This window comes from Mesocricetus auratus, unplaced genomic scaffold (genome assembly GCF_017639785.1).
Source record: "Mesocricetus auratus isolate SY011 unplaced genomic scaffold, BCM_Maur_2.0 Super-Scaffold_100676, whole genome shotgun sequence".
Taxonomy (NCBI): Eukaryota; Metazoa; Chordata; class Mammalia; order Rodentia; family Cricetidae; genus Mesocricetus; species Mesocricetus auratus.
Genome location: NW_024429266.1, coordinates 182,166,151 through 182,190,027, shown reverse-complemented (window position 1 = coordinate 182,190,027; position 23,877 = coordinate 182,166,151). Strand labels below are relative to the sequence as shown.

At 47.7% G+C, this 23,877-nt stretch overlaps 1 protein-coding gene across 1 annotated transcript; it reads left to right on the top strand.

The window, feature by feature from the left end:
• Positions 1-16,752: 16,752 nt before the first annotated feature.
• Positions 16,753-22,290, top strand: Gdf3 (growth differentiation factor 3). Its single transcript, XM_005065943.4, has 2 exons — positions 16,753-17,157; positions 21,395-22,290. The coding sequence occupies exons 1-2, from the start codon at positions 16,902-16,904 to the stop codon at positions 22,222-22,224; spliced, it is 1,086 nt and encodes a 361-aa protein (XP_005066000.1). The 5' UTR covers positions 16,753-16,901; the 3' UTR covers positions 22,225-22,290.
• Positions 22,291-23,877: the final 1,587 nt, after the last annotated feature.

Below are 23,877 nucleotides of genomic sequence, written 5' to 3'. Positions count from 1 at the left end.
GGCTACTTTAATGCTAATGAGACAGTGATTAAAGGCAGTGCTGTTGGATAAACTACTCCGCCTGCTCGGTGTTAATACTAAGCCAGGACAAAAACACTAGAGAAACTGCCTGGGTGTGGCATCTGCCACCTTTAATCCCGGTTCTAGGGAGGCTGAGGCAGGTGGATATCTGTTAGTTCTAAGCCAGCCCTGGTCTACACAGAAAGTTAGACCCTATCACCAAAAGGGGGGTGGGAGGAAAGGGAGAGGAAATTTTATCTAGAGTCACCTTGGTTTTCTGAAATGTCAGGGATTTTGTATTGTTTGTTTCTTGGAGATGGCTAGTGACAGTGAACTCAATTTAAATATTCTAGGATAAGCAAGTAGTTTTCCTCTAGCTGTCAGCTAATTCCTAATTAAATTAATTAGAAAGTTTCCTTTGCCTGCCTCATCTTAAATCTTCTGAGACTATTTGCTTCTTTTTTTTTTTTTTTTTTTCTGAGACAGGGTTTCTTTGTGGCTTTGGAGGCTGTCTTGGAACTAGCTCTTGTAGACCAGGCTGGTTTCGAACTCACAGAGATCTACCTGCCTCTGCCTCCCAAGTGCTGGGATTAAAGGCACGCACCACCACCGCCCGGCTGACTATTCACTTTGTAATGCGACTAAATAAACATGTGTATTACACACACTCAAATAAGTTGACAGTTATGATATATGTATTCAAACATTTAAGCATATATATATATGTGAATTGTTTCATAGACTATACATTTAATAGTATCTCTTTCAATTTTTTGAGACTGTGTAGTTTTGGCCATCCAGAAACTCAACATGTATCACAGGCTCACTTCAACCTTAAGAGATCTTTCTGCCTCTGCCTCTGCCTCTGCCTCTGCCTCTGCCTCCAAAGTGCTAGGACTAAACACAAAATAAAATCTTATTGCAACATTTTTAAAGAGACACAACCCAGGATTCTCAGTATGTGGCCCAGGATGACCAGAAACTTTTGTTTGTTTGTTTACTGAGCTAGGGTAGACCTGGCTGTCCAGGAACTCACTGTGTAGACCAGACTGGACTCCAATTCAGAGATCTACCGCCTCAGCCTCCCCAGTGCTGGGGTTAAAGGCATGTGCCACCACTGCCCAATTTTTAATTTTCTATCCTGACCCATTCTATACCAGCGCTGGTATTTCAGCAAGGGCCTGCACACCTGGCTAGAAACATTGCTGAGCTCCTAAAATTAACTTTAATTGGGTATGGTAGCTCATACCTGTAATCCCAACACCCAGGAAACAAAGGCAGGAGTGTCTCTTTGAGTTCTAGGTCAGCCAGGGCTACTAAGTGAAATTTTTGGCTCAAAAAAATAAATAAATAAATTAGGGCTGGAGAGATGGTTCAGCGGTTAAGAGTTCTTCCAAAAGTCCTGAGTTTAATTCCCAGCAACCACATGGTGGCTCATAGCCACCTTGAATGAGATCTGATGCCCTCTGCTGGCACGCAGGCAGAGGATTGTATACGTAATAAATAAATAAAATATTTTTTTAAAAAAGCGGGCGGTGGTGTCACATGCCTTTAATCCCATTACTCAGGAGGCAGAGACTGTCCAATCTCTGTGAGTTCTAGGCCAGCCTGATTGGCCTACAGATCTAGTTCCAGGACATGCTCTAAAGCTACAGATAAACCCTGCCTCAACACCCCCCCCATAATAAATTTAACTTTATAAATTGCTATCTCCCCACTCCAAAAATACTTGGAGTAAGTTATGTCAAAGTGTACCAACAAGGGCCGGCTGTCTTTAGAAAGTAGAATGAAACTCCAAATTCCCACAGCTTTTCTTTCCTTTTTCCTCTTTTTGTTTTTTCAAGGCAGGATTTCTCTGTTTAGCCCTGGTTGTCCTGGAACTCACTCTGTGGAGCAGACTAGCTTCCAACTCACAGAGATCCACCTGCCCCTGCTTCCCGAGTGCCACCACCCCCAGCCTTTTGTTTTATTTTAGCCATGGTCTTTTACTGTGTACCCTCAGGTGAGTTGGAACTCAATAGACTGTCTTTGAAGTTGCAGAAATCCTCCTGCCTCTGTGTCCTTTGCCTCCCACAGCTGAGATCCTAAGAGCACAGCAGCCCCACCAGCTGGCTAACCGCGTTTTAATACTTCATTCAAGTGGTTTTCCGGTGTTGTTTCCAAAAGATGTTATCAACAGTACCTGACTAACTTCTTTGATGTGCAAATTGGAAGCAGTAGCTCAGACCCAGGGCTGAATCTTGTTAAGATGCAAATTCTTTAACACCACCCCATGGACTGAGTCCTTGACCGGAGTCCAGGCTACCTGTGCTAGGGTATAAGGCATCCTTACTGCTTTTTAGGACCTGTTGATCTACCCTCAGTTGTGCTTACTGAAGAATCCCATCTGAGAATTCCACTGGAGATTAGAGAAAAACCAACAGTGGGCACAGCTGTACTCTTGCGGCTTTGTGGTACAGAGCTTGCCCAGCAGGCACAAAACCTTAGTTTCAGCCGGGCGGTGGTGGCGCACGCCTTTAATCCCAGCACTCGGGAGGCAGAGGCAGGCGGACCTCTGTGAGTTCGAGTCCGGGCTGGACCGACAGCCTCCAAAACAATACAGAGAAACCCTGCCTCATAAGAAACAAAACAAAACAAAACAAAACAAAAAACAAAAAAAAAAAAAAAACAAGCCTTAGCTTCAGGTCCCAGGCCTACCAAAGTAAACAAGAAAGTATCTGAGATGCCACAACCTGTCCAATTCACGTTATCTTTATTTTGCTTTATATCTTTAAAGTTATGTTTGCTTCTGTGTATATGTGTGAAGGCCAGGAACAATTTGTGGGAGTCTTCCTCTCTTATCAGAGTGGGTCCCAGAGACGAAACCCAGGTTCTGCCACAACTGCCTTTACCTATGGACTCCACTCATCGGACCCACGTTCTTTCTTATGTGACACACAGGAAGATGAAACCTTCACTTGCTAAGTAAAATAACATGTAAAGGAGTTTTCATTTCTTTGTTACAAGGAATGCAGAGGAGGGAATCAAAGGACTAACTAACGTCTCACATAAAAGTTTTTATGTGTATGTGTGTATGTATGTATATGAGTGAGAGTTTATGTCAAGTGTGTCTGGAACCCAGAGGTTTCGTACGAATCCAGAGATAAATAGAGTTATAGACTGCCCCTGGAATAGAACTCCTGCCCTCTATGCTTTCAGCCACTCAGCCACACTGTTATTATTATGCAAATTTGGGGTTTTATAAGGATATTTTGCTATAGGCTAAAGCTTTAAGGTTTCCTGTCTAGAAAACCCTAAACAAACAAACAAATAAATAAATGCTTTAAGGGTAAAAGGTACTCAGAAAGGCGGGGCCCAGGTGAGTGTGGCTTCTCAGACACGGCCTTTTGTTGTTTCTGAGGCATTTGCTTTGGCTTGTGACTTAGGAAGGTACTGTGTATCATGATGGAGAAGGTGCCTCAGAGTTTGAGGCTGTGGAAGCCCAGGGCTGGGACTCCCCCACATCTCCACCAACCAAGGAACAAAGCACAGGGAGTTCTAGCCCGGTTTTCCGAGGCTGAGTCTCCTGTAATGTACGCTGGCCTAGTACTGAGAGAGACCTGGCGTGACCCTCCTGGCAAGGAGCCACCAAAGGACACTTACTATTTTGTGGTTTTGTTTTGAGACAGAATCTCACTATATGTAGTCCTGGCTGTGTTGTGCCCAAGTTGCAAAGTCCCCAGAGACCACCAGGAAGACCCACCAAACTGCAAAATCAAGGTTTTTTTTTTTTGGTTTTTCGAGACTGGGTTTCTCTGTATTGTTTTGGAGGCCTTCCTGGAACTGGCTCGGTAGACTAGGCTGGCCTCGAACTCACAGAGATGCGCCTGCCTATGCCTCCCGAGTGCCTCCCGGGCATGCACCACCAACGCCCGACTAAAAGCAAGGTTTAATTATTGTTTATTCACCCATGACAGGGACCCTGTCTGGCTAGCTGTCCCAGCAGCCCCCAGAGGGAGTGAAGTTCCCTGTCTACTGCTAGGTTTTATACACAAAAGTTACAGGATTACATCATAGATATTGGTTGGTTTCTGATTGGTTGACACTTGGGAACAATTAGGAGAATTTTTCAAAGTCATACTTTGGCATGAAATACCTGTGTACCAATTATTGTAATTTGTCAGTGCTGAGAGGGAGCATTCTATAGTTTCTATGGCATTGTCTTGTTACTTGCAGGTGGCCTGTTGCACATAGATACCAATAGTTTTCAGAACTATATCCTGGAGACTACAGGGGAGGTTCTGGTCTCCTCTGGAGTTTCTTTTGTGGCCAAACAGTTCCCAAGAACCAAGCATTTAGGAGGGTGTGGGGGGGGGGGTCTGGAGTTTCTTTGTGATCATTTTTGGCCCTAGACTGGGAGGCCAGAGGATCTGGAGTTTCCTTGTGTCAGAGGCCTACGTGTCTTTTCTATAGCCTGTCATGGCTGCTAAAGCAGGGGGCTGAGTGAGGGTCTGGCCCCTTTATTTCTAAATTATTAGAAGGGAAGCCCTTGAGTTTAGTTTACCCCTTTCAGGCTGGTCTGGAACTCACAGAGCTCTGCCTGTCTCTGCCTCCTCAGTGTTGGACCGAAGGGCATGCACATGAGCCACGCCTGGTCAAGTTATTCTTACGTAAGGAATGTTTCTTTAGCAAATGCGCTCATAAGGTTGCTTTTGAAGTACAGGCAGGGTGACTGCTTGATATGACAAACAATGGAGGGAGCAGGAAGGTGGTATTTGTCGCTCTTTGAAAATCCTGAGTCAGGCTCCCCAGCATGCCGGCTCATAGCCACAGGGATCACTCAGTTCCAGAGGAGTCAGAGCCCTCAGGCACCAGGCACAAAGCCAGGAGCTCACTATTCAGACTGGGCTGGCCTGAGTCTCACAGAAAGCTGCCTGCTTTTGTCTGCTGAGCCCTGAAGGTAAAAGTGTGCTCCACCACACATCCCCAGGGGTAAAGAAATCTAGGAGTGGGTCTTAGGAGAGATAAAACATTTTCTAATTTTGTCCCTAAAATTCTTCTGATTAGAGCTTTACACTTGAGGTTAAATCCCCTCCACAGGTCACATGCTTTGTTAATTTTCTGATTTGAAACTTCCCATTTCAAAAAACAAACCAAAGCCGGGCGGTGGTGGCACACGCCTTTAATCCCAGCACTCGGGAGGCAGAGGCAGGTGGATCTCTGTGAGTTCGAGGCCAGCCTGGTCTACAAAGTGAGTTCCAGGACAGCATCCAAAGCCACAGAGAAACCCTGTCTCCAAAAAACAAAAAACAAAAACAAAAAAAACAAACCAAAACAAAAACCAGAATGGTTTGTATATTACTTCACATTGAGTTTATTAAATTGAAATATTTTTTTAATTATTCTTTTCCGCCCAAGACAGGGTTTCCCTGTGTAGCCCTGGGTGTCCTGGAACTCTCAAACACACAGAGATCTACTTGCCTCTGCCTCCCTAGAGCTCGGATTAAAGGCATGTACTACCATCACAGGGTTTCTCTGTATTGCTTTGGGGGCTGTCCTGGAATTCCCTCTGTAGAGCAGGCTACTAGGCCCACTGAGGTTCCCCCCACAGAGCCAGGATCTTTCCCAGGTCATGCAGGAGTCCAACCAGGTGGAACCAGTCTTTGTCTGGGTGGGCTTCCCGGATGCCCTCCGCTGTCTGGAATGCATGAAAGGAGTTGGGGAAGTCTACATCCGGGTCAGATTCGTCCACCAGGTCATCTAGCATGTTCACAGCCTCCATGACCGTCATTTTCTTGTGTGAGAAGCCTCCAAACTGGATATGCTTCCTGTTGACGAAGTCCACCGTCTGGTGTGTGTGCATGAGCTTGTAGGTGCTAAAGACTCGATGCAGCAGTGGGCCTGCGGTGTAGTTGGGGAAGCTGGCCTTGCTTGCGCTCAGCTCTGGGGCCGCTTCAGGTCGATAGGCCAGGGAAGGGTCTAGGTACATGTCCACCTTCATCCTGAGAGGCAGCTGCGGTCAGACGACAGAGCCTGCCTTAGGTCCAACAACAACAACAACAACAACAAGCCCACTTATAATAAAGCACACGTTAAAGAATCTATGAGACACGACTGTTCAGGCAACCCAAGCATGAAGCTCAGCGATGTGACTGAACCAGGTATGGCCACTCTTAGCCTGGGTTTCCCAGGTGGGAATGGTGATTTCAGCACCATCACTTTATTCCAAAAAGTTAAGTGATTATTGATTGGTTCTTCTAAGGGTTCTGACAACAGAACAGTTTAAAATAAGCCGTATCCTTAGAGCAACTGAAGCAGAGCAAATCTTTGCATTAACTCCAAAAGTCCATAGAGCAGTTCTAGGAATCCAGTTTAAGAGCTGACTGTTGTAAAGCTGGGTACCAACTTGTACCAAGTGTCGATTACTAAGCTCAAGGCATACGTAATAACTGAACGTGGTCTATTAACCCTAAGTGTTTGCTTGTAGCTTGCTTATGCCATTGGATACCGTGCTGTTTATCGTGCTTGTTTTGTCTACCCCTCAAGGCATTTTCTTGGTGTGGGGATGGGGTGGGGGGAGCTGGATTTCAGAGGTAGGGTTTCTCTGTGGCTTCCCAGGCTGTCCTGGACCTAGCTGTTGTAGATCAGCCTGCCTCTGCCTCCCAAGTGCTGGACTTAAAGGTGTGGGCTACCACCGCCCGGCATCCCTCAGGGGATTTTTATGAACATAGTATATAACATATTCTGCTCCTCAGATATGGCTAAGGAAGCCTTCCAAAGGATATAGACCGGAATGCTGGCATTCGCCTTTAGAGCAAAGCCTGGGGATGATCTTTCTCTTACTTTTCCATCTTTCCCAGGCCCCTCACCTGTGTCTGGGTTCTTATGCACTATTAAGACCAAGGGTCGCGCCGCGATTGGCTTTGTTTTTTAAAACAACACTGCTTTTGGCTTTCTCCCATTATCATGCATCAAAGCCAATATCGTACGTAGCACAAATTCTACTTGGTATTAATTGGGGGTAAAGCTGAAGACCCGAGGGGCCAAGCGGGCAGACACTAGAGAGTTCTTACCTCTACTGACGCTCAGACCAAAGCGGCGATCCTGTCCTCAGAGCTTCCCGACTGCTTCTGTGTGCACCAAACCACTCACTGCACTGAGGTCCTGTTGCCTCCCACCTTATATTCCTCTCCAGAGCTGGGATTAAAGGTGTGGGATCCCAAGTGCTGAGATCACCTTTGTGTAAACTCTGTTCCTTTCAGATTGAATCAATGTCGTGTAGCTCAGGGTTCTGTCTGCAGGCATCCCTGCCGGTCAAAAGATGGCACTAGTTGTGGCTGAAAATTCTACTCATGACCTCTGGTAGATCAGCTGGCGGTCTTTTTTGTTTGTTTTATTGTTTTTTTTTTTCAGACAGGGTTTTTTTTGTAGGGTTGTTGCCTGTCCTAGAACTCTTTTTTATGTCTTGGCTGGCCTTGAACTCACAGAGAAATGCCAGTTTCTCCCTCCAGAGTGCTGGGATTAAAGGTGTGTGTTACCAAGCCTGGCTTTTAATTTTTTTTTTCAAGGCAGGGTGCTTTGGAGGTTTTCCTGTTTCTAGCTATTTTATGTTTTTTGTTCGTTTTTTTTTTCTGTTCTTTTTTTGTTTCTTTTGTTTTTCAAGACAGGGTTTGTCTCTATTGGTTTGGTGACTGTTCTGTAACTCCCTCAGTATATCAGGCTGGCCTCAAACTTACAGAGATTTGTCTGCTTCTCCCTCTCTAGTGGTGGTATTTACATGTATGTCACCAATGCTCGCGTTTAACTAAGTTTTGTAGAACTTGCTGCCTTAGAATTCACAGAGATCTGCCTGCTCTCCCCTGACTGCCTGGCCTCTATGTTTCTGTAGTGTGTCCAGCTTTGTACTTTGATTTTCCGACAAACTTTATGTGTTAGACCATATAGAAAATATCTCCACTATTGTATACACTCAGATGTCCAGCAGGGAATTGCAATGTGGTAGATAATAGATAGCATTTTTAAGTTGCAAGGGGCCAGTTAGTTGAGAGAAATCTCTACTTACAGCTTCTCTTGCACAACCTCCTTTTTCTGGAAGGTGCATGGTCACTATCAATTTGATTGTGTTACAGTAGAAAGAACAAGCTATTCATGCTCTGTTTTACTCTCTCTTCCAGTTTCCCCTCTACCTTCCTCCCTCCTTCCCTCCCTTCATCTCTCTCTCTCTCTCTCTCTCTCTCTCTCTCTCTCTCTCTGTCTCTCTCTCTGTCTCTCTCCTTCTCTGTGTTCCTACATATATGGGTATACACCCACATGTATGTGTATGCCTGCTAAATTTTCATTGTGATCAAGTTTTCCATTATTACAAACACTATGAGAAAGCATAGTCTTTTGGTTAAATATGCTCTAGGTTTAGGATGTGTGTAGGTTATATGCAAATACTACCTGCCATTTTATATGTGGAGCTTGAATATACCTATCAGAATCCTGGGTCCACTTACCACGGATATGGAGGGACTGCTGTGCTTACTAGCTCCTTTTTCAATGCTAAATGAAATAGGTAACTCTTTTAAAACCACTTTTTCTTTTTTTCTGGCAAACAGGCTAAGGTTCAGGGAGGTAAATTTGCTTGAGGAGATCACATAGTAGAGTCAGCAATCAATATCAGCAGTGTGGTTCCCACGGTTCCCAGCCCAGGTTACGGTACAGCTCTTAAAATGTATATAACTCTGTATATACACTATAGAGAGAGAAAGAGGTAGAGATGGGTCACACTTCTGAGAACTGGTCCTTTTGCTTGGCAGAGGTGCACAGGTGCCTTTATTTACCCTCTGAGCCATTTTGTCCACCTTCTAGGCCCGGGGTTTTCAACCTTTCTGTCTAATACAGTTCCTCAGGTTGTGGTGATCCCCAACTATAGGATTATTTTCGTTGGTACTTCATAATTGTAATTGTGCTGTTATGAATTGTAACGTGTTTTCCGATGGTCTTAGGTGAGCTCTGTGAAAGGGTCGTTAGTCTCCCAAAGAGTTGAAACCCACGGTTTGAGAACCACTGCAGGTCTTCAGGACTGTCAAGAGAATGAAATGATTAAGAGGCACAGAGAGAAGTTGTTGGCTGACGTGATTTGAGATGGGGGTGGGGATGGTGACAGAAGTTATTTGGGAATGAATTTTCAATGTAAAGAAGGATGGTCACTCCTCACCCTTGGCTTCTTTCACGGGGTATAAAAGGAAGTTAAGCAGTGGAGCATGGTCAAATGTTAGTCTCTTTTTTGGACGATGATTTTTATAAGGTTTTATTAGGAAATGCTCCTAAATGTATAATGTTTATTCTAACATCAACTCGGGGAGCTCCTTTGTATGCATATTGGTTTGTAAGAGCCCGAGCTGTCCTAGCTTCTCTGTCTTGCCTTTGAACCGGCCCAGCCAAACAATTTATGATAACGTTTATTTTTCTTTTGTGGCCTGTGATCCTCCTGCCTCAGCATCCCTTAGCACTAGTAGCACGCTCGGCTGAGGCTGCAGTTAAGGCGCCTTTCCCCTACGGAAAGGTGTCGTCTTCGGTGCATTCGCGGATCAGGACTATTACCGTTACCATCATCTTTGTCCCCAAACCTCTGCCTTCTCGGAGGCAGGGCACCAGGGAGCACTGCTGGCGCCACTGCGAGCCGCCCGAGTCCCCAGGCCAGACCTCGCGAGGGAGGCTCGGCGGGCATCAAAGCGCGCACGGCCGCAGCCCCGAGAGGGGGAGCGCGGGCGGGAGGGCGCACAACGGCAGGGCCTACTCTCGCGGTGCCGAGCGGAACAATCCTCGCCCCCCACCCGTTTTCCCCGCTCCGAGAGGACGGTTTGGGGGCGGGTGGCGAGGCGCGCGTCCTCGGAGCGCCCGCGTGGCCCCCTCGCGAGCGAAGGCGCGCGCCCCGCGGCTCCCCTCCGGCCGGCAGGGCGGTCCCCACGCAGGTGTCCGTCCGCCGGGGCGCGCTCGCCGCCCCGCCCCCCGCTCCTCGCCCCCCGCCCGCGAGTGCGGCGCCGGGGGGCGGGGCCGCGCGGCGCCTCTGTCTGGGGGACGCGGGGCGGCCTCGGCGGCGTCGCGCGTCGCGCGCTGTGTGTGCGTGTGCGTGCGCGCGCGCGTGTGTGTACGGGCGTGGGCGGGGGGAGGCCGGCCGACACCCTCGAGGTCGTGAAAAAGTGGGCGAGTGGGCGAGGACGCGTGGCCTGGCCGCGGGAGCCGGCGGCGAGGAGAAAGGAGGCGGCTCCCGGCATCCTCCCCTCCCCCTCCTCCGCGGAATGAGAGCTGGCTCAGGAATTGCCGGTGCAGAGAACAGGGGTTTGGTTTACAGCACCCACTGTGGCTGGCTCACAAAGGTCTGTAACTCCAGTTCCAGGGCATCCATTGCCCTATTCCGGGCTCCTTGGGCACCCAAACAGGTGTGCGCACATAGATAGACACATACATGAATGAAAAAAGAAAAAAAAGCAGCGACTTCTAGCTAGGCCCGGATTAAAGTCATTACTACAGAGGCAGAGGCAGTTGGATCTGTCTCAGTGAGTTTGAGGCCAGTCAGGGTACAGAGTAACACTTGTCTGAGGGGAAAAAAAGTTGGGAGGTGGTGGCCCACACCATTAATCCAAGCACTTGAGAGGCAGAGGCCCGTGGATCTCTGTAGGCCAACCTGGCCTATAGAGTAATTTCCAAGGACAGCCAAAGCTACACAGAAACCCTATCTCAAACAAAACAAAACAAAAAATGGTGGTGGTTTGAGCAGATGTCTCTGCAGAGACAGGTTGCTCTTCTCCAGAAGTCTTAAGATTTGATTCCCAGCACCCATATGGTAGCTCACAACTGTCTGTAACTTCAGTTTCAGGATGGTGTCCTCCATCTACTTCACACACGCGGTACACAGATACACTTGCAGGCAAAACACCCATACACATAAAATAATTTCTAAAAAGCCAGGACCAGCCGGGCGGTGGTGATGCATGCCTTTAATCCCAGCACTCGGGAGCACAGGCAGGTGGATCTCTGTGAGTAGGAGGCCGGGCTGGCCTGACAGCCTCCAAAACAATACAGAGAAACCCAGTCTCGTAAAAACAAACAAACAAAAAAAGTTAAAAAAAGCCAGGACCAGGTGTGGTGGTACAGGCCCTTAATCCCAGTATCAAGAGGCAGAGGCAGGAGCATCTCTGAGTTCAAGGCCAATCTGGTTTACAGAGTGAGTTCTAGGACAACCAGGACTACACAGAGAAACCCTGTCTCAAAAACAAAAACAACAATAACAAAACAACTGAGTAAAATAAAAGAGGGGGGGATGGGAGGGAGGGATGGAGGGAAGGAGAAGGAAGGAAGGGTGACGGTTATTAGAACAGAGTAGGCATTGCTTTCTGCACAGTAACAATGCTTTTCAAGGCTTCCTGGGCACCAAGAGAATCCCCCGGAAGAACACTGGCTGGGTGTGGTGCAGATCCAGGTAGCACACAACACTTGTGATCTCAGCAACTCAGGAAGCCAAGACAGGTAGATTGAGAAATTTGAGATCACTTTAGTCTATACAGGGCCTTCCAGGCCAGTCTAGGCTGCAAAGCCAGAGGCTGCTCCAAAAAACAAAAACAGTAACAGAAAGCCTGCAAACACACAATCCAGGTCCTCGGGCGATCAGCTAGGTAAATATTGAACAGGGCAGGAAATTGCTGTGGAAGGTCATTAAATGCAGCTGCTGAGAGAGTAACTCAGCCTAAGAGGGCTTCACAACAAATGCCTCGAGCTTGGGGGGAGGGGGCAAATCAAAACAGAACTGTGGCTGGGAGGTGGTGAGCCTCGTGTTTAATCTCAGCACTGGGGGGCATCTGAGTTCGAGGCCACCCCGGTCTACAGAGAGAGTTCCGGGACAGCTGGGGCTTCGCAGAGAGACCTAAGCCCTGAAAAAAGCAAACAAAACCCCATATTTTATGTGTATGCTCATTTGTCTTCCAGCTGGTCCCCAGTTTTTACGTGGGGAGGAAGACCTCGAAATAAAAAAAAAAAGGAAAAGCTTTTTCTTGTTGTTGTTGACAAGGTGTCTCAAGCTGGGCGGTAGTGGCACTCAGGAGGCAGAGGCAGGTGGATCTCTGTGAGTCTGAGGCCAGCCCGGTCTACAAGAGAGAGTTCCAGGACAGCTAGGGTTACACAGAGAAAGGTTGTCTTGAAAAACCAAACACAGAACAAATGGGCAAGGTGTCCCAATGTAGACTGGGCTGACCCTCCTGCATGCTGAGGTTAAAGGTGTCAATGTGTAGACTGGGCTGATCCTCCTACATGCTGAGGTTAAAGGTGTCAATGTGTAGACTGGGCTGACCCTCCTGCATGCTGAGGTTAAAGGTGTCAATGTGTAGACTGGGCTGACCCTCCTGCATGCTGAGGTTAAAGGTGTCAATGTGTAGACTGGGCTGACCCTCCTGCATGCTGAGGTTAAAGGTGTCAATGTGTAGACTGGGCTGACCCTCCTGCATGCTGAGGTTAAAGGTGTCACAATGTAGACTGGGCTGATCCTCTTACATGCTGAGGTTAAAGGTGTGCACCACCACTCTGGCACACTTATTTACTTCTTATTTTTAAATTAGTTTATTTCATGTGCTTTGGTGTTTTGCCTGCATATATGTCTTTGTGAGGGTGTTGGATCCACTGGAACTTGGAGTTATAGACAGTTGTGAACTGCCATGTGGGTGCTGGGAATTGAACCTGGGTCCTGTGGAAGATCAGTCAGTGCTCTTAATCTCTGAGCTCTCTCTCCAGCCTCTGGCATATTTCTTTTTAAAGTTAGTGTACAAGGATGGAGAGAGAAGTTAGTGGGTAAAAAGCATTTGCCATCACACCTGATACTTGAATTCATCACTGGGCCCTACATGGTAAGATCACACACACACACACAAACACACCTTGTACTCCACACATTTACACATATGCATCATATTCAAATGCAATTAAATTCGCTTACAGGGTAACTCTGTGTGTAAAGCAGTGTTTAAGGTTACTTATAGAAGCATCCGAGAGCAGTTATTTAAAGGATGGACTATATTAGTGGCTATGGTAAGAAAATGTCTCTCTCCAGCTCCCAGCAATTAACTGCTTTGACACCCCCAGGGGGAGTGGGGCCAGGTGAGCCGCTCCACCTAGCTACACTACCAAACTATAAGTACTTGATTTTCTTTCTTTCTTTTTTGGTTTTTCTCTGTATTGTTTTGGAGGCTGTCCTGGAACTGGCTCTGTAGACCAGACTGGCCTCGAACTCACAGAGATCCCCCTGCCTCTGCCTCCCAAGTGCTGGGATTAAAGGCATCACCACTGCCAGGCATAGAGTGACCATTTTGAGAAGGGATAAACAAGTAGACAGGCCACAAAAGGAACTCACACTTAGTTGTTGTCAGTGAGATCCACAATGTGTCTGCCGACTGCAGTTCTGACCCCAAGGGGTGCTGTCTGAGGAGAGCCAACACACAGTGATGGCCCCAGGCAGGTTCTGCAGTTGCTCGCCGCCAGAAGTTAATCTATCCTGAGGAGCCGAGGAGAACTTTGAACTTGCTCTTCGCACAGGCTGAGGTGAAAGGAGCTCACAGGGCAACAGCTAGGTCAACAATACTAGAACATCACCGCTGAGGAAGGAGAGAAGTCAGAAGTAAAGCTGCCTGGGACCAGAGGCCAGACAGGAACCCTCAAATAGACAGGTGAAGATTGTATCCTGTGACCAGAAATCAATAGGTATGAAAAGCAGTGTTCTCCCCGCTCCCCGGTTCATTTGTGGGGGAGGGGAACAGACAAGTTCTTAGAATAAAACAGTTCAAAATGTTAGCACAAGCAGTGTTTGGGGGACAAACTAACCAGTTATTTTTGCAGTAGACGTGATCAGCTCCAGGACCTCGTGAGCACTATGCAAATACTGTAGCAGTTTAAGTGAGCTTCATTTTCAATAGGGTCTGAAGTCTTTCCAGTCATTTGTTTGTTTGGGAAGGGAAAACCAAAGACAGAAATCCCCTGGGGTGACAGAGTGCACTGGCAATCCCTGGAAGTCTGAGGCTGGAGCATCATCACAAGCCAGGAGCTAGCCTGGGCTACCCCAGGCAGGTGCTGGGAGATGGCTCACATTAAGAGTACTTGTTTTTACAGAAGACTCCATTTGGTCCCCAGCACCCACATGGTGGCTCACGATCATACATAGTTCCAGTTTCAGGGCATCCATCATCTTCTCCTGACCTCCTGTGGCACATGGGACACAGACACATACACAGGCAGGCAAAATTACATACATAAAATACACACAAAAAAGTTCTGGGTCAGCCAAAAGCTACATAGTGAGATCTTGTCTCAAAAACACAAGGGATGGGGAGATGGCTCAGAGGTTAATAGCAATTCCCAGCGACCACATGGCAACTCACAGCCATCTATCATGAGATCCGGCGCCCTCTTCTGGCTTGCAGGCGTACATGCAGGCAGAACACTGCATACATAATAAATCTTTTAAAAATCTTTAGAAAAATACAAAACAACAACAAAAAGCCCAAATCAGTTGGGCATTGGTGGCGCACACCTTTAATCCCAGTACTCAGGAGGCAGAGGCAGGTGGATCTATGAGTTCAAGGCCAGCCTGGTCTACAGAGAGAGTTCCAGGACAGCCTCCAAAGCAATACAGAGAAACCTGTCTTGAAAAAATAAAAAACCTGTCTTGAAAAAATAAAACAAAAAGCCCAAATAAAACGAAAACAAAACATAAAAACCGACCTGGGACTTGCTAGGTAGCAGAAGATAACCTTGAACTCATGATTCACCTGCCTGTGCCTCCCGCGTATTGGGATTATAAGTGTAGGGCACCGCTACTTGGTCCTCCCACAGGCTGGGTGTAAGGATTCAGGCATCATGCTGGCCTGCCCCTGTCACCTGGCAGAATGCACTCAGGCAGTTCCCTGGTCAGCCCAGGGTTCCGAGGTTGCTGGTCAGCAGGCAGGTGCAAAGGACCCCTTTAAAAGGAAGATCTCCGCCCACTTACACTCTCTTCTCTCTTTTGGGCTGTGTTCCTTGGTGTCCCCTTGGGGCAGACAGAGCTTTTCCTGTCCTCCCCCCTGGCCTCGGTCACCCTCGCCTGCCGGGACAACATTCAGTGAGATAAAATGAAATATTTGATGCCGCACAACTGATAAGTGGGGGCAGAGCTCACCCAAAGACTGTGACTCTTAATCAAGCGGAATGCTGTTAGGCAGTAATTTAGAAGGGGATGCGGGGTTTTCATTGGGCAGATTGAGACAGGGCTGCCAGGAATTTAGTAGCTCAGACAGACTTCTAACTTCTGATCCTCCTGTCCCAGCCTCCGGAGCGGCTGGGATTACGGGCATGTATCACTACCCCTGGTTAAAAACATTTTTCTTGGTTGGGTGGTGGTGGTGTAAAACTTTAGTCCCAGCACTCGTGGGCAGAGGCAGCCGGATCTCTGAGAATTCAAAGCCACCCTGGTCTACAGAGTGAGTTCCAGGACTGGTGAGTGACACAGAGAAATTGTGTCTCAAAAAGCTGAAAAAAATAAAAAAAAATTGAACTCACAGAGATCCGCCTGCCTCTGCCTCCCGTGTGCTGGGACTAAAGGCATGCGTCACCAACGCCTGGCGAAAAACCTTTTCTTAGTAAGGAACTTTTTCTTTTTGCAGTGTTGGGATTGAACTTAGGGTCTTGAGTATCTGCCACTGAGCTACACTGCCATCTAGTGTTGTGTAATTAGACTGACTTTTAAAATTATAAATTTTTATTTTTAAAATTTATTTTTATTATCTTAAACTATGTGTAGGTTGTGTGGCTACACATGGGTGAGTTCAGGTGCATGCTGAGGCCAGAGGTGCCAGGTTCCCTGGAACTGGTGTCACAGACAGTTATGAGCCACCAGGTAACTGCTCTAGGAATCAAACTTGGGTCCTCTGGAAGAGTAGCTCTGACTAAGCAGTAGGTGTGCTTCGGAGCTCAGTTCATTATGAATCTCTCAGTTTGGGCTGGGGGGGTGGCTAGGTGGTTAGGAGCACTTGCTACTTATTGGTCTACAGACTCCCCTGGAAAAGATAATACCCCCCCCCACACCTGTCTGTCTCTTTGAGACAGGTCTCAGACCTCCTAAATAACTGAACTTGGTCTTATATTCTGATTTATTTATCTCCACTTCCTAAGTATTGAAATCACAGGTTTGCAATTACCCCCTACATAAACCCATCTCTCTTTAAGGAAGGAAGGAAGGAAGGAAGGAAGGAAGGAAGGAAGGAAGGAAGGAAGGAAGGAAGGAATTTGAGGATTAGGGATGTAGCTTAATGCACAGTCTGCTTTGCCTAGCATGTACTGGGCCCTAGATTCCTTTTTGTCCCCACACGGAGTTTGTGTAACAGTTCTGGCTGTCCCACAACTCTTGTAGACCCGGCTGGCCTCAAACTCACAGAGATCCGCCTGCCTCTGCCTCCCCAGTGCTGGGATCAAAGGCGGGTGCCACCAACGCCCGGCACAAATGTAATGTTAAAAGAAAAAAAAAATGAAGATCAACCTAGGATACGTGAGACCCCAAAAGAGATATGCATGTATTAATAAAAACAAAGGATACATAACTTATTCTCTGCCATGCTCTTTCATTGCCTTGCACATCAAGCATTAATGTCTGCGTGTCGAGTGAGTGTATCCCCCGTTCCCACCCACCCCGTTCACTGCTGACCAACCGGACTGGTACGATTTTCCACCCCTCTCCCCGGGAGAGCAGAGCAAGAGAAGGGGTGGGGGAGCCTCATCAGTCAGTCTTTTTCACCTCCAGTTGCCTCCGAGGAGGTGGGAAAAGAGCAATTCACACTTGATTACCTCCCAAGCTGAACAGAGCCGCGGAGGCTGGGCCGCCGAGCCGCGCTCCCCAGGGGCTGCACTACTCCACCTCGCCGGCCATGCAGCGATCCCTGTGGTGCCTCCTGTTGTGCCTGGCCTGGGGCCAGACGTCCAGGTTTCAAGAGTATGACCTTTTGCAGTTTCTGGACTTGGAGAGAGCGCCTTCACCTCACAGGTTCCAACCTGTGCCTCCCGTCTTAAGGAAGATCTTCCAGGCTCGAGAAGCCGCTGCGGCTGGCGGGGCCTCGCAGGACTTATGCTACGTGAAGGAGCTGGGTGTCCGTGGGAACCTGCTTCGGCTTTTCCCAGACCACGGTAAGGACCCCCGAGTGGTCGCCAGGGCAAAATCTCAAGTGGGTGCTGTGGAGAAAGGAGGAGAAGACAGAACGGGCACCAGGGCTGGTAGGAGTCTGAGCTAGGACCATCATATTCAGTCTCAGTTCCAAGATCAACCAGGAGGACAAAGGCGCGTGTTCTTGTCCCCCGGGGCGTCTTCACGCTCGTCTAACTGCAGCTGAGCCCTCAGCGGAGTTTAAGTCACTGTTCAGAGAGAGTGGGCTCAGACAGCGAGGTCAGCGTTCTGAGGGCTACAAGATCACACCTTGGGTGGGGCCTAATGCAAGATAGGTTTTTAAAAATCAGTGATCTCCCCTCCATATCTCCCTTCTCTCTTCCCCTCCTTCCTCTCTCCCTCTTTTTAATATGTGTTTGTGCATGCCTGTCCGGAGTCCGGAGGAGGGGTCGGATACCCGGACCCGAAGTCACAGGAGGTTCTGAGTTGCCCAAGAGCGTGGTTGCAGAGAACTGAGCTCTGGTCCTCTTAACCACTCTTCCCTCTTTCTGGCCCTGTGTGTTGCTTTCGGTCGATGCAAAAGGCAGGTCTTGATTTCAATTAATTAGTCTTGAGGTAATGTCTCAGGGTAGCCTTTGGCTGTCCTGGAACTTGCTATGTAGACCTTAGCAAGATCCACCTGCCTCTGCTTCCCAAATACTGAGATCTGGAATTAAAAGTCAGCAAATCTCTTAATTTTAATTTATTTGCTTATTTTTGATTTCTTCAAAACAGGGTTTCTCAGCGGCGTGGTGGCGGCGCACGCCTTTACTCCTAGCACTCGGGAGGCAGAGGCAGGTGTTTTTCTGTGAGTTCGAGGTCAGCCTGGTTTACAGACAAGAGTTCCAGGATAGCCAGGGTTAAACAGAGAAACCCTGTCTCAAAAAAAAAAATTCAAAGGGGGCGTGGTTTCTTTGTATAGCCCTGGCTGCTCGGGAACTCTGCCGAACAATGCGGCCCAAGAGATCTGCCTGCCTCTGCCTTCCAAGTACTGGGATTAAAGGCGTTGGACTTGATTTTTTAAAAAATACAGACCAATGGTATTAGTCTGGGCTGCAATCACAGTCTTCGTGTGAGAGTCAGAGTGACTTCCATCTCCTGGCTTTTCAGACTGACCTCCTACTGAATCTCTAGCCATCTGTTTTAAAGCAGGTTCTTTCAGTCCCTGGCTGTCCTTCACTCCCCCAGTCCATTCTTATTCAAAACAGGAGATGATGGTTTAGCACCCACATTCCTGCCCTACCTCTCCTGGCATTCAGATGCATAGTCTCCCTAGTCACTGTTTTCTTTCTGGTTTTGAGACAAGAAACTGATCTGCAACTCACTCTGTAATCCAGGCTGGTCACACATTTTTCAGCAATTGTCCTGCTTCAGCTTCCCAAGTGCTGAGATTATCAGTGCGAACCACCCTGAAGACCAAGTTTATAGTTAGTTATACTGCAGATGAAGGGAAGATTTGGATTTGTATTTGTCCCTGATGTACTTAGTGTATACCTACCATGCACCGGCCTGGTAATGGCCTTGAGAAAGTAGATGTTATCAAAAGTCTACCCGGTTTAAGAGTTTTTAGAGTTGGGCAGTGGTGGTGGCAGCAGCCCATCCTTCAACCCCAGTACTGTGGGGGGGGGGCAGAGGCTGGAGGAGCTCTGCAAGTTTGAGACCGGCCTGGTTTATAGAGAGAAATCCTAGGACAACCAGGGCTACAGAGAGAAGCCCTGTCTCAAAATTAGCTCAAAAGAAGTATAACTGCAAGGTTGGTATGACACAGAATCCCACAGATGAGGTTTGTCACCATACACAAGGGCCTCAAAGTCATGGGGCGGGGCGTGGGGGCAGGGAGAGTGTTAGACAGAAACAAAACCGTGTGTGCAAATTCTAAACCAGGAGCCTTAAAGGGAAGGGGAGGCTTCCCACCAAACCCTTAAGAGGAGTGCTTTTAACCCACTTTTAAGTGGCTCGGGGATTAAGAGCACTCACTGCTCTTCCAGAAGGTTCTGGTTCAATGCCAGCACCCGGGTAATGGCTCACAACTGTCTGAGACTCGAGTCCCAGGGCCTGGCCTCTTGGGCACCGATGTGTGTGATGCGCAGCCATACATGAAGGCGAAACTCCCTTAACCTAATGTAAGTTAAGGTAACAGTGAGACGAGGGGTGGGAAGATGGCTCAGCCTCTCTCCGCATTTACTGTTCTCGGCACCCACATCGGGCAGCTCACAATTGCCTGTGTGTGACTGCAGTTCCAGGGACTCGGGCACTCTGCCCTCTGCTGACACCAGCTCAAAAAAAAAATGATAGTGAGTTCCAGGCCAGCCAGGGAAATGTAAAACCTTGCCAAAAAAAAAAAAAAAAAAAAAAAAAAGCAAAGAAAGAAAAAATGGTGGTGCATGCCTTTAATCTTAGCTTTTAGGAGGCAGTGGCAGGCTGGTTTCTGTGAGTTGAGGCAGAGGGACCACTTCAGAGAGCAGTCTTCCATTTCCAAGCCATATTCTTGGGCAGTCTCTTGTCTGGTTTCTTTCACTCAGCCCCATGTTTGTGGGGTTTAGCCATGCTGTTTAAATTTGTAGTTCTTCCATTCTGACTGCTGTATAGTATTTCGTGTGATTACTATATGACAGACATTTTACCCATCCATACTATGCAGGTGGACCACCTTTGAGCTGTTTGGTTTGGAAGAGTTTGGAAGAGTAGGTTTCTGAGTTCACCGGACGGGAGGGTGAGCTGCGGAGCACATCGGTGATGCAGGCATTGGTCTTCCCTTTCCATTAAACTAGTCTGCTAACAAATCAGTTACATTATTACACACACACACACACACACACACACACACACACACTCTGCCACCTCCTCCTTTTTTTTCTTCTCGAGACAAGGTTTCTCTGTGTAACTTTGGAGCCTATCCTGGCACTCACTCTGTAGTCCAGGCTGACCTCGAACTCACAGAGATCTGCCTGCCTCTGCCTCCCGAGTGCTGGGATTAAAGGTGTGCACCACCAACGCCTGATATAGGATTCCACTTTGTATCTCAGGCTGGCCTGGTTCTCCCTATGTAACCCAAGATAGTCTATAACACGAGGCAGTTCTCCTGTCTCAGCATCTTTTTGTTTTCCCTTGAGATGGGGTTTTTTGTGTAGGCAAGGCTGACTTGGAACTAGCTCCATAGACAAGGCTGGTCTTAAACTCACAGAAATCCTCCTGCCTCTGCCTCCCCATTGTTGGGATTAAAGGCGTGCACTACCACAGCTCATTGTGACTAGTTTTCTATTGAATTATATTTTTTCATAATGATCTATTAGGGCTTTTAATCATTTGTAAGAGGATTCTCTCTCTCTCTCTCTCTCTCTCTCTCTCTCTGTGTGTGTGTGTGTGTGTGTGTGTGTGTGTGTGGTGCATGGTGGTAAATGCCTTTGGTCCTGACACTCTGGACACTGAAGCAGGAGAATCATGAGATCATCCTGGGAGACTATACATAGGAGACTACATCAAAACAAAAGAAAAACAAAAAGTGTGTGTGTGGTAGGGGGCGTGGGCATATAGCTCAGTTGGTACAGTGATTGGCCTGCCTCGTATCTATGAAGTCTGGGTTTGACAAACCAGATGTGTACAAGTTTATCTGCAATAACAGATCTCTGAAAGTAGAGGCAAGAGGATCAGAGGTTCAAAGTCACCCTTCCTATATAATGTTGGGGCTGGACAGATAGTTTAGTCCATGAAGAGATTATTTACAAGCACGAAGACTAGATTCTGCAGCCTGGTACCACATGTACACCTGTAACCCAGTATTCTGGGGTACAGACAGGCAGATCTCTGGGGCTCACTGGCCAGTCAGTCTAGCCAAATTGGTGAACTCTAGGTCAATGAGACCTTATCTATTTATTATATATACAGTATTCTGTCTACATATATGCCTGCAAGCCAGAAGGCACCAGATGGTTGTGAGCCATCATGTGGTTGCTGGGAATTGAACTCAGGACCTCTGGAAGACTCCCTAGTGTTCTTAACTACGGAGCCATCTCTCCAGCCCCAGGCCTTAATCTAAAGAAACAAGGTTGGCAGCTCCTGAGGAATGACATTGGCACACACACAGTATCTGGACTTGAAGGAGGATTGGGGAAACATCCTCCTGTTGGGAGGGTTTGAACCGAACTCATTAACATTTATATCAGAGGTGGGTCTCAGACGGGAGGATTATCATGACTCTCACATGTTCCCTTTTACTTCTAGGTTTCTTTCTTAACACACAGGAACCTTCCCGAGATGGCCCTTGTCTGCAGAAGTTCCTCTACTTTAACTTGTCTGCTGTCAAAGAAAAGGGAAAGTTGACCATGGCCCGACTGACTCTGGACTTGGGGCCCAGGTCGTATTATCACCTGCGACCAGAAGTGGTGGTGTCACTGTTTGTGGTTGAGGAGCGTGGTGTGTGGGGGCGACCCCACCCTAAGCCGGGCAGAATGCTTGCCCTGCAGTCTGTCCCAGGGCCTCAGGGTCCTGTGCATTTCAACCTACAGGGTGTGCTGAAAGATTGGAACGGCAGCGGACGGAAGAACTTGGGCTTATATTTAGAGATTCTGGCCAAAGGGGACAGATACTCCGGGGTAAATGTCCAGGTTGAGAACACCTGTGACCGGCTGATGCGTTCTCTTCATGCCTCCCTGCTGGTGGTGACCCTCAACCCTGAGCATTGTCACCCTTCTTCCAGAAAAAGGAGGGCAGCCATCCCTGTCCCCAAGGGTTCCTGTAGGAGTCTCTGCCATCGTCATCAGCTGTTCATCAGCTTCCGGGACCTGGGTTGGCACAAATGGGTCATTGCCCCCAAGGGGTTCATGGCCAATTACTGTCATGGAGATTGTCCCTTCTCAATGACCACTTATCTGAATAGTTCCAATTATGCTTTTATGCAGGCACTGATGCATGCGGTTGACCCCAATGTCCCCAAGGCGGTCTGTATCCCCACCAAGCTGTCTCCCATTTCCATGCTCTATCAAGATAATGATGAGAATGTCGTTCTCCGACATTATGAAGACATGGTGGTTGATGAGTGTGGGTGTGGGTAGTGTCAGTAATAGGACAGGAGTGTCCTTAGGATAAAGCCTTTAATAAAACACCAGTCTGGCTCATGACCTTTCAATGTGGCATGTCCATCATCAGGTTTAACACCCCCATAAATACACATATTTGTGTACTACGTGCAGCCCTGGCAAGCTTAGCTACTTTGGCTCTAATATACTCATTATGCATAATTATGCATAACATGCTAGACTTTTTGTTCCAGGTCTTATCGTGTTTCGTGTTTCCTTTGCCAGCTTTTTTTTTTTTTTTTTTTTTTTTTTGCCAGGTGGGTGGTTTGAGATAGGGTTTCTGTTTAACGGTCCTAGCTGTCCTGGAACTCACTCTGTAGACTAGGCTGGCCTCAAACTCAGAGATCCACCAGCCTCTCTCTGCCTCCCAAATGCTGGGATTAAAGGCGTGTGCCACCACCGCCCAGCTCCTTTGCTGGCTTTGAATTCAGCAATCCTCCTGCCTCTACCCCTTGAGTGCTGGGATTACAGCTGTGTGCCTTCTGTACCAAATACATTTTTTTTTATACCTACGGCTTACCCTGAACTTACTATGTAGACTGGATTGGCCTGTACCTAGATGTAGATCAGACTGGCCTGCAACTCAGCAGAGATCAGCCTGCCTCTGCTTCCTTAGTGCTGTGATTAAAGGCACACATCATACCGTATTTTATGTATCTGTAAAATTTAGTTATTTTGAGAAAATATAATGTAGAAAAACTCACATATTTAAAAATATTCAGTTTTATTTATGAATGTGGGCTTGTGTGAGCCTAAGTGCGCCTTGCACATGTAGGAGCCCCTGGTGGCCAGAAGAGGGCATCAGATCCCTTGAAGTTACAGGTGATCATGAGCGGCCATGTGGATTCTGGGATCTGAAGGTGGGTCCTCCCAAAGAGCAGTACGTGCTCCTAACTGCTACACCATTTCTTTAGCCCAGATCTTTTTTTTTTTTTTTTTTTTTTTTTTTTTTGGTTTTATGAGACAGGGTTTCTCTGTATTGTTTTGGAGGCTGTTGGTCCAGCCTGGCCTCGAACTCACAGAGATCCTCCTGCCTCTGCCTCCCGAGTGCTGGGATTAAAGGCGTGCGCCACCACCACCCAGCAGCCCCAGATCTTTCATTTGATCTTAGAACTTAGATTACTTGCTTTCTTCACTGCTGTATCATGGACCTTCCCTGTATTTGATTTTGTTTTCTTAGACAGAGACTTATGGGGTCCCGGCATTCCTCAGGACCCTTCATAGTCAAGAATAGTTTTGAACTTCTAACCCTCCAGTTTCCACCTCTCTCGTGCTGGGATTGCAGGTGTGTGTCCCACGCCCAGAGGTTCTTTTGTTTTGGCTTTCTGGAGACAGGGTTTCATTCTGTTGTCCAAAGTGGCCTCTAAGCTTCCAGAATGCTGTGCTTACGGACGTGAACCACCATGCTTGGCTTTAGAAGTTTTCTCCTATCTTTGAGACAAGAGTCTCATTTATCCCAGGTTAACTCAAAAGCTACCTGAAGTGGCCCTGGGAAGGATGGCCTTGAACTTCTAACTGTGCTGCCTTTGCGCGTCGCAGCTACAGGCATGGCCACCATTCCCGGTTTGTATGCTGTCAGATTCCCTGGAACTAGAATACAGGCAGCTTCTTAATCACTGAACCATCCCT

Excerpts from the sequence above, each read along its gene's own strand:
- Gdf3 (XM_005065943.4), top strand. The coding sequence starts at position 16,902 with ATGCAGCGATCCCTGTGGTGCCTCCTGTTGTGCCTGGCCTGGGGCCAG. Across the intron at positions 17,158-21,394 it reads TCGGCTTTTCCCAGACCACG|GTTTCTTTCTTAACACACAG; the intron begins GTAAGGACCCCC and ends TTTTACTTCTAG.